General features: G+C 33.9%; 1 protein-coding gene across 1 annotated transcript; it reads left to right on the top strand.

The window, feature by feature from the left end:
* Positions 1–9,978: 9,978 nt before the first annotated feature.
* LOC110944627 lies at positions 9,979–10,608 on the top strand. The gene has a single exon (XM_022186281.1). It carries the CDS (start codon positions 9,979–9,981, stop codon positions 10,606–10,608), a length of 630 nt encoding a protein of 209 aa, XP_022041973.1.
* The last annotated feature ends 422 nt before the right edge of the window (positions 10,609–11,030 follow it).

Raw genomic sequence — 11,030 nt, forward strand, 5'->3', positions numbered from 1 at the left:
AAATTTCTAAAGCAAGTCATCATAAAATGAACTACCTAAGTTACTTTTTGATTTAAGCACAACGAATTCATTGAATCTTGATTTCTTGAACGAAGAATAGGCTTGAACTAAAGCAATGAAGAACTAGTTAAACAAACTAAACAGACTGAATCTTGTTTTTCTTGAACCAAGTGAAAAATATGTGTACTCACATATTTAATATTAGAGGCGTCGATGATGTTGTGTTCCCGAGTTTAATAAACGAAAGAAAAGAAGAGAAAATGAATTAAGGAGAGAAAATAAAGAAAGTAAAAAGAAAATGTTTAATTAATTATCGTGTTTCTAAGTTCGAATAAAATCAAAAGAAAAGTTAAAAATTTATGTATTAAAATATTTTCCTTCCCAATCTATCCAATTTGTAAGGACTTACAAAGAAGGAAATTAAGATAAGTTCTTCCTTAAAAAAACTCTGGAACATGGATTTTTTTTACATTTTTCCAAATATTTTCTTCTCCTTTGTAAATAAAACTTAGCAACATAGTGTAGGAGGGGGTGAACAATACACAATAATAATTCATTCCACTCACACATGGTAACCAAACAAGACATGGAATGATAATGATCCATTGCATTCACTCGCCCATTTCATTACCTCGTCCATTCCATTCCTTTCGTCCATTCCATTACCCCATACCAAACATACCCTTAGGGTTTTTAAGGATGCATTGGTATATGTATTTAATTTTTAGTAAAACTAAAAAAGGTGTTATTTAATATTTTGAATTTTATATATTTAAAATATCCGCAAATTTCTAAAAATCGTTATCTGAATCCAAATTTTTCGATATCCGCAATTAATTTCGGATATCCGCATTTTTAGATACTTCTGATTCGGAATTTCGGATATTCGGATAATTCGGATTCAGTTTAGGATTCAAAGTTTTTTAACACTCCTATCAATAAATACAAGGGATTACCATAGATAGGTATATGTTTTTCTTTTTACTATTTGCTTTCAGTTTTTTAGGATCCATATGTAGAAAACCATAGACATATAAATGTATTCGGTGATGATGTGTCATTATACCGACTTTTCTGGTAGTGTAAATAATAGTGAATTAATATTTTTTTTAGAGTAAATTGCCATTTTAGTCTCTGAGGTTTGTCCAAATTTGTCATTTTAGTCCAAATAGTTTTTTTTCGCCTCTGGGTCCCTGACTTTTCCCTTTTGTTGCCATTTTGATCACAGACCCTAACTCCATCCAAAAACCTCATTTTTAACCAGGGGCATTTTGGGGATTTTCATTTTAAATATCTTCAATTGCCATTTTGATCCAATTCTAAAAAAAAAAAAATTCTAAAAAATCCAAAAAATTCTAAAAAATCTAAAAAAATCTAACAAATTAAAAAAATTCTAGAAAATAAAAAAAATCATAAAAATAAAAAAATTCTAAAAATCATAAAAATTCTAAAAAATCAAAAAAATTATAAAAAAACATAAAAATTTAAAAAAAAACAAAAAATTCTAAAAAATCTAAAAATTCTAAAAAATCAAAAAAATTCTAAAAAATCAAAAAAATTCTAAAAAATAAAACAAAATCTAAAAAGTCAAACAAACATATTTTAAAGTTTCAAATTCAAAAAATGACGAAGACGAATATATTTTCAAGTTTTATCTATTTTGTTGAGTGAATGAATGGTCATAATGAGATAGAACCACTAACTAACGAACGAACATACATGTTATGTTTTAGTTTATAAAATTTATATTTCATGATATTTATATTTAGTAAATTATATTAAGTGATACTAAACTAAAGATGAAAATATTGTTGTAATAAACAGTTTTGCTGTGAAAACATATATAAAAAGGCCAAAAGGGTGATAATTAATGTGGAAATGTAAGAATGTTTGTGAAAGATGTCAATTTAAAATGAAATTTGTATTTTTAAATGGATAAATGGTTCTATCTCATCATAACAACTCATTCACTCAACAAAATAGATAAAACTTGAAAATATATTCGTCTGGACAACGAATATATCGTCATTTTTTGAATTTGAAACTTTAAAATATGTTTGTTTGAGTTTTAGATTTTTTTTTAGAATTTTTCTGATTTTTTAGAATTTTTTTTGATTTTTTAGATTTTTTTAGATTTTTTAGATTTTTTAGATTTTTTTATTTTTTGATTTTTTAGAATTTTTATGATTTTTTAGAATTTTTTTATTTTTTAGATTTTTTTAGAAATTTTATGATTTTTAGAATTTTTTTATTTTTATGTTTTTTTTTATTTTTATGTTTTTTTATTTTTTTAGATTTTTTTTGGAATTTTTAGAATTTTTTGTATTTTTTTGAATTGGGTCAAATAGGCAATTGAAAAGATTTAAAATGAAAATCCTCAAAATGCCCCTGGTTAAAAATGAGGTTTTTGGATGGAGTTAGGGTCTGTGATCAAAATGGCAACAAAAGGGAAAAGTCAGAGACCCAGAGGTGAAAAAAAAAAACTGTTTGGACTAAAATGGCAAATTTGGACAAACCTCAGGGACCAAAATGGCAATTTTAATTTAAGTGAAATTTTAATTTACATAAACTTATAAACTTAAAAGTAAATGTATAAAATGTTGATTAAAATATAATTTCTCATCAAGTTAAGTTCGCTTTTCGTCCTAAAGGTTTGGTAATACTAACTTGTTGAGCTCGAAATCTCAAAATATAACATATCATCAGTTGACCGTTCCCATTCTTTTACCAATTTTGCCCAATGTGCAAACCCTGTTAGACTTTTAGTTAAATGTGAGAACATTTAAGTCATTTTGAAAATCAGATATTAAATATGCATATATTAAAGTGGTTCCACAACAAATTTTAAAAGGGTCGTATTATTGGCACACCTTGGAATATTAAATCGACACCTTCAATACGCATCGTATAGGCTTATACGATGCGTATTAGGGTTGACTCAAACTTCAAGATCAGTCAAAGGCTGACAATTTCCCCATTATAAAAAGTAATGCGCATCGTATAGGCCTATACAATGCGTATTAGTATTAGGTTGTACGTCAAAGCTGAAATCTAGGGTTCACATGCAACCCTAATACGCATCGTATAGGCCTATACAATACATATTACTTTTTAAAGAAGGTATGAGGTAGCTTTCTGTCACTCAAAAGTGAAATAAAGTGATTGGCGTAAGCCCTATATGGGTCGTATAGGCCTATACGACCCGTATTGAATTCTGAATTTGCATTCTCCTTCCCCTATTTAAACAATGAAGAAGACGATGATATATATCGTCTTCGTTATATATTTACATTCGCTATCAAACATGTCTTGGTTCAACCACATTTTCGGCGAGTCGTCCGACTCAAACACAAGCACTTTTATTCCGGAAAGCAGTGTGGTATAGCATTTTTTTAACTTGTTCTGTTTTTTAATGAAATACTTAGCACACTGTTTGTATTAAGAGGGGTCTAATGTCCTTGATTCATACGACGGGAGAGGAAATGATGATCACGCGAAAGAGGTCGTGTCCGGCTTTCGTCCCCATCATAATGAATCGTTGTTGCCAGACCTCAACGAGGTAAGTATATATTTACTTTTTTCTATTTGGTGTTAAACTTACCATTACCTTTTACCCGTTGGTTTTTTTTAGTTTGTTGTGCCTCGCCAACCGTTGTTACCAGATCTGAACGAGGTAAAAAAATTTGCTTATTATTACGAAGGCTTTTAGATGTGGTGTTATGATTTAACCGTTGTTTTTTTTTTCAGTTAGTCGTGTCTAGCTATGATCATGGTTATGGGTCTCCATATTATGAAGACGGTTACGATGCCTCGTACGGACAGGAAGAATATGGCAATAACTTTTTCGTTAGTGGTGCCTCGGGAGTATAAGAATATGTTGGTGATCCTTCTTACGCGCAAGAGTCATTGGGTGACGGGCAACTCGCTACACGAGTTTCGTACAAAACTGATTAGGTACGAATGATATATATTTTTGTTAAATTTATTTTTTTTCTGTTAAAAAATTATTATAAAATTGTTAATAAAAAATAGAGTTAATTACGTAGTTAGTCCCTGTGGTTTGCACAAAATAACATACTTTGGTACTAATAGTTTAAAATCACCTTCTAGGGTATTAACTTTTCATTTTGTAACGTTTGGAGGTATTAACTTCTAGGGTATTAAAATAGTTAGTCCCTGTGGTTTGCACAAAATAACATACTTAGGTACTAATAGAATGCGATTTTAAACCTACAAATAACCTTAATACCTCCAAACGTTAAAAAAAATGAAAAGTTAATACCCTAGAATGTGATTTTAAACTATTAATACCTAAGTATGTTATTTTGGGCAAGCCATAGGGACTAACTATGTAATTAACTCTAAAAAATACATTAAAAATTGTTATGTTTTTCAAATAGGATAAAAATTAATTAAAAAATGTTATACTTTTTATAAAGTTAATTAAAATTGTTATACTTTTTTTTTAAATTTAATAAAAATACATTAAAAATTTTATATTTTTTTTAAATTATTTGTTATATTTTTAGTTTGATATGGATGACGTTGTTGTATATTTTGTAAATGAATTATAAATGTTATATGTAATATTTTTATAAAATTAATTAAAATTGTTATATTTTTAAAATGTTATAAAAAGTACATTAAAAATTGTTATATTTTTTTAAATATTTGTTAGATTATTAGATTGATATGAATGACGTTGTTATATATTTTTTAAAAGAATTATAAAATGTTATATTTTGTTGGCTAAAAAATTATTTTTTTGTTAAATGTTAAATTATTATAAAATTGTAAAGAAAAAATACATTCAAAATTGTTATATTTTGTAAATATGATAAAAAATGAATTAAGAAATGTTATATTTTTAGAAAATTAATTAAAATTGTTTTATTTTTTAAACATAATACAAAATACATTAAAATTGTTATATTTTTTTAAATTATTTGTTATATTTTTAGGATTTTATATCCCGCGATGATTTGGAAGGTTGGGTAATATGAAGGGGTTTAGCCAACGGATATGTTATTGTTACCAGACGGTCCAAGAATCACTGGATATGGCTCCAATGTTGTCGTAGTGGCGAGCATGAGAGTAAGGACACGGTTAGGAAAACCGGCAGCAAAAAATGCGCGTGCCCTTTTATGGTAATAGGTCGTCTCGACTAAAGTCGTCTAGCTTGGCAGATAGATTATCTGCACAAAATTTTAACGAGACCCATAACCACGACCCTCCTGAACATCTAGAGGGTTACGCGTATGCTAGAAGACTTACTCCTAATGAGTTTAGGCTGGTGCAAGAGCTGACAGATCAAGACATACAGCCCCATACAATCTGGAAACTCGTAACCGAACAGAACCCTGAAAACAAATGTGTTCCGCAAGACATACACAACACTCGCCAAAAGATCAGGGCCACAAAGTTCGAGAAAAAAAGGACTCCCATGCAGAGGCTGGAACAAATCCTCCAGGAAAAAAAGATGACCTATTACATATAGGCGGAACCTTCCACCAATGTCGTTCAGAATGTATTTTTCTGTCACGACAAGTCCTTTGAAATGTGGAGGGCATTCCTGCATGTGCTTATGGTCGACGCTACCTACAAGACTAACATGTACAATCTTCCATTTTTGCAAGTTGTGGGTATGACGTCGACAAACCAAACCTTCAATGTTGCGCAAGTATTTCTTTCAAACGAGCAGGAGGTAACGTACGCCTGGGTCATGGAGAGGGTTAGGTCCATGCTATACGAGTGCATGGAGCCGCATGTAATTCTAACAAACAGGGACCAGGCACTGACAAACGCGTGTAGAAAAATATTCCCTGGCGCACATAGATATCTCTGCAGGTTTCACATCTTACAAAATATTATGAAGCACTGCAAGAATTCGTTTACTCAATTAGATTGGGAGGACTTTGTTCGTCAGTGGAAAACAGTGTGATTCCGTTACCGAGGAGTTATACGATTACAACCTCATCAACCTTCAGAGACACCTTCTCAATCAACAACGTAAACGCATGTTTTCTGTTAAGTTAACAGATTCATTTAAGTCCTGTTCATGGCAACCGCACTGGTAATAAACCGGTACTGCTGGTGGTCTTCTTTCATGTTTCCAAAAATAATTTAAAGGCTTATAAATTTCAATATTATTTTGGTTATTTTCTGAGTGTTTGTAACCTTCGTCTTGTCACACCCCAACCGATGGCGAAAACATCGGGGCGCGGCACTAAGCGAAACAGATTGTCAAGAGAAATTCCATAATGACTAAATTACCAAATAATTAATATTATGTCCCATACCATAATCCATTAAGTAATCTAATTATTACAGACATAGATATTCTCAAAACAAAACATGTTCCGACAACTTAGATTCAAATAAATAAATTGTCTTTGTTTCTAGACTCCATCCTACTTGATTTCCACAAAAGCAGATAAGCACAACATCCTAAGCACTTGTCACATACGTTAAAATAAAGGTCAATACACATAGTGTAAAGGTGAGCATACAAGTTTGATAATATAATATAGTTCGAAATAGTTTACGCATACCCAGCATGTAACATGTATAAAGTGAAGGCAAGTAGGTTATCGACAGAGAAATATGAACAGACGTGACTGCGAGTTATAGAATGCGCAACACATGTCCCCACTGGAACACGTGAAGTAAAGCCCTTAACAACCCCTGTCCACGACAGGTGCTGAGTCCAAACTATAGTACTATCGTTGCTAAGGTGTCAGCCAACAATCACTGTGTTAACATAACATACTAGCATTCATCGAATAACACGTAGCATGCAACAACGGTTAGCGTATAAATAGTGTTTGCGTTGTGTGTCGATTGTGTTTTGAATAAGTAATGTGTGTAACACCCAAAGGTGCGTAAAGCAAAAAGGGATCGAGTATATCACAGATTGTGTTTAACAAGTAAACACTCTCTTGGATTGAAGGGAGCGCTGGGAGAGATTAGCCTGAACAGTTAACGATAGCATAAACGATGAGCGGCGCATTAAACGGTGCAAAGGTGATAAGTTCCGGATGGTAATCCGATCGGATGGCAATCCGATCGGATGGCCAGTCGATCGGATGTCAATCCGTTCGGATGGTCATCCGATCGGATGGCCATTCAATTGGATTAACATCTTGTTTGGTAAGGATGTGTTTGTGTATGATCGCTTTGAAGTTTTCGTTGTAGCATTTTGAAAACAGAGAAGTATCTCTACCTTTCAGGTCGATCAATCGAACGGTCGTTCGATCGGATAATGATCCAATTGGCAGGACACTTAGTGAGAACAAGTTCACAGCAGGATTGTCACTCGATCGGATTGTAATCCGATCGGGTGGCAATCCGTTGGTTACTGACTATGCATTAGACATGTTGAAAATTGCTTAAGTGTGGAGGTCCAAATGTCACATGCTCGGATGGTCGTTCGATCGGATAGCAATCCGATCGGACGACAATTGCAACACCCCGAAAATACAAATTCATATATAACAAATATGTTGTAAATAAATAAGTAAAATAAACTAACTAGGAATGACACTAACCTAGTTAGATGGTGATTTATGAGTAGGTTAAAGAGTTAGAACAAAATAAAAACGAAAGTTGAGGGACTGAAAGTGTTAAAATTGAAACTAGATTCAATTAATTAAACAAAACACACATCAAACACACACAAAAGTGTGTCTGGTCGATTGAAACACAGGGGGCAACTTGGAGCTCCTCTTCAAACCCTAAACTCTCCTAAATCTCACAAATTGAAGGTCAAGATCAGTCCTAAAACGAAATTCGAGCCTGGATTAGTGATCCCCATTGTAAGGAGATCATAAGGTATGTGAAATTTGATAAAAATTCTCTAGTTGAAATTCTAATGAACTTGGGGAATTCGAAATCTGATGATGCATGTGTGTTATATAGATGAAATAGGAACATTGTAGTGTCTAGGAGTAAACCCTAGACAAGTACATGTTGAAATCATGCTTAATTTTAGTAAAATCCATGAACACCATTGTAGGTGATTAGTGGGTTATGTAGAACTTAATAAACACTAGGAAATTGAGGGTTGTTCTAGTGTAATTTGACATTTGTGAAGGATTTCAGAATTTTAGAGACTAACATTGATATAAGATAGTTTGATTGATGTAAATTTGGCTATATGACAAGTTATGAACTTGTTATTAAATCATGTAGAATTCTGCCCATAAAGTGTTTGTAGAAATGCCTCAAAGGAGGCTTAAAACTGAAATTTAAAGTTAAAACGCATAGTTATGATGTTTCGGCAAATTATGCAATATATGATTTAAAAAGAGTTCTAAACGTATCATGATTGAACTCTATAGTAAAGGATACCGGAGCGTCGAGTGGACAAGCCGGTGGCGACTTACGTTTGAAGGGCGTGCTTTGAAGGTATGTAACTTGATTCGGTACATTGAGTAATTTGATAACTAGAATATGTATAGTTGTGTTGTAGAATAAAGGTTGTGTTGATTGAAGCGACAATGTTCGTTACTTGAAGTAATAGGTTAAGAATCGGTTAGAAGTCGTTTAGTAGTCATTATAATGGAGGATTCCATAGATGAGCCAAACAGGTCGAATATTAGTGTAATTAGTAGTGTTTGAGTTTTAATAGTTAACATAGGCGGTAACAATCACAAGAGCATGAAGCCATAAGATTGGTAATGAAATGCCAGTGATAATAAGCCCCGGAAGTTGGGAAAATGCGCCTTATGTTTACTATTAACAAGGTAGCAAAATGAGTGTAAATAGAATCGGTCGAATAATTGCATAGTGATTTTTTTAGTCGTTCGGTCCGTGAGCCAAATTTTCGGTATGAGAATCATAATAGACGCGTCGGTAATTAAATTACAGTCGTGTAGGAAAAAGAATCACCTAAAACGGACCTACGGATCAAAAGTTATGCCCTTTTGAAGTTTAGACTTAGAATTTTCGGAGCTGGCAGGAAATGCAGGTCAGAAACCTGCACCTGCTGGAAAACGCTACCCCCCGCGCCACGCGAAAGGATCACTCAGATCCGGCACGACACGCGAGAGCCGTCGCGCCACGCGGGAGCTGTCGCGCCACGTGACAGGATAAATTTTTATTTTTATTTTATTTTTCATGATTAAATGTTAGAACTTGTTTATACACTCTATATAAATGTCAAAACTAACCTTTCAAGTGCTTTTGACCTTAGGTGACAAAAGGGGACTTTCCGGGTGGCGATCAAGCATGTTTTGAAGAACCGAACACAAATTTGCAAGCTTCCGCGTTAATTTAACCTTTGTTTCGACAATGTTTTTGGGATGTAAACAAATTACTAATCATGTCATGGATATCTAAACTAGTTGGTAGATAACTAGTATGTGGTTACTTTCAAACTTTGATTTGTGTTTATTTTGAAGTAGTGCACTTTTTATATAAAATCCTGCATCTTTTATTTAATTTCAAATAGAAATTTAGACGGTTGTGTTAAGTTGGTAATCAGAGCTCAAGGTTGTCAACAAGTGTTCGGTTCAAGCTTGATCGATCTCCAGTAAGAATTAATTAATTATTTTCGTAGATCTTATCTTATGTAAGAAAAAGAGGTGAATTAATGTGCATGGGAAGGGCGTGTTAACACACTCAAACCCGGAAAGTGCACTAAATGTGAATGGTTAAAGCAAGTTACGAACTTGGCTAAACCAAAGCAAATAAAGTTATGTTATATATGAAATGTTTAATAATTGATGTAAACATTTCAGTTTCAAGATGACGGAAAGAAACGATGATGATCCGGTGCCGACAAGCACCGAACAAATGAAAGAGTTAATTGCCAAAGAAGTGGGGAAGGCAATTGAGGGTAGTCTATCTGGTTTCATAGACAAAATTCAAAACACGGTGTTATCATTAGTCGAAGAACGAGTTAAAAGGTTGGAAGATAATGTCAACCTTATGAGGGAAAAATCCTGAGAACGCAAAGGGTTTTCTTACAAGGAGTTCATGGCGTGTAAACCGCCAATTTACAACTGGGAGGTCGACCCGATAATATGCCAAAGATGGCTAAGTGACGTAGAAGGGGTGTTTGAAAGGACCCACTGTGACGTGAGTGATTTTGTTGCTTACGGAATGGGTCAATTAAGGGGTCAAGCCAAGGATTGGTGGGACAATAAAAAGAAGGAGATAGGAGCCGAGGCGGCAATGGTCATGACATGGGACGAGTTTAAGGTGCCATTCCTTAAGCACCATAGTCCCAAGGCGGTTATCAACAAGATCAAAGAAGAGGTCATCCAGTTAAGACAAAGGGGAGAATCAATTGATAAAATCACGGGTATCTTCATGGATAAGCTAAGGTTCTGTGATGAGTTAGTGACTACGGAGGAGCAGAAAATATATTATTATTATAATATGTTAAGTGCTGAGTACCGAGAGTTCATGATCCCTTCTAAATATGAGACGCTTACCGAGATCATAAATACGGCTCGAGAAAAAGAAATTGAACTTAAGAAGCAAATCGAGAGGGGTGAAAGAAGGGTAGTGGATGCTAACCCGAACCCTACAAAGAAAGCTCGAACTGTTGAATCGGGGAAGAAGGCGGATGTGAAAGGCGGGTCGCCAAATTGCAAGGTGTAACAACCCGCACCTTCGTGCGTTGTTACTACTCGATACACTCGTTGCGCCTAGCACCAGAGATTCGGATCATAATGTAACTATATCAGATATATCGCTAAAACGAAGTATAACCGAATAATTTCGCATATTCTATCGCTATTACAAACCTATTTTCATAAATTATAACACTCACGATGATGTTGAGTGAGGGATTAATCTACCCTCCTCGATAACCGTGAGGTGTCGAAACGTAAACAGGCAACGCTAACAAAGACTATCGGGTGAGTACCATGTCTCCAGCCATCGTGACGATAACGGCAACACGAGCAAGTAGTGCCCCGATAATCCTTGTGGCACATCACATCGAAGAACGCACTCGAAGGCACGCGTAACTCGATCATCGCACCGAATATTGGTTATATAGATACGTGTACACGGCCCTT

This window comes from Helianthus annuus, chromosome 6 (genome assembly GCF_002127325.2).
Source record: "Helianthus annuus cultivar XRQ/B chromosome 6, HanXRQr2.0-SUNRISE, whole genome shotgun sequence".
NCBI classification, from domain to species: Eukaryota; Viridiplantae; Streptophyta; class Magnoliopsida; order Asterales; family Asteraceae; genus Helianthus; species Helianthus annuus.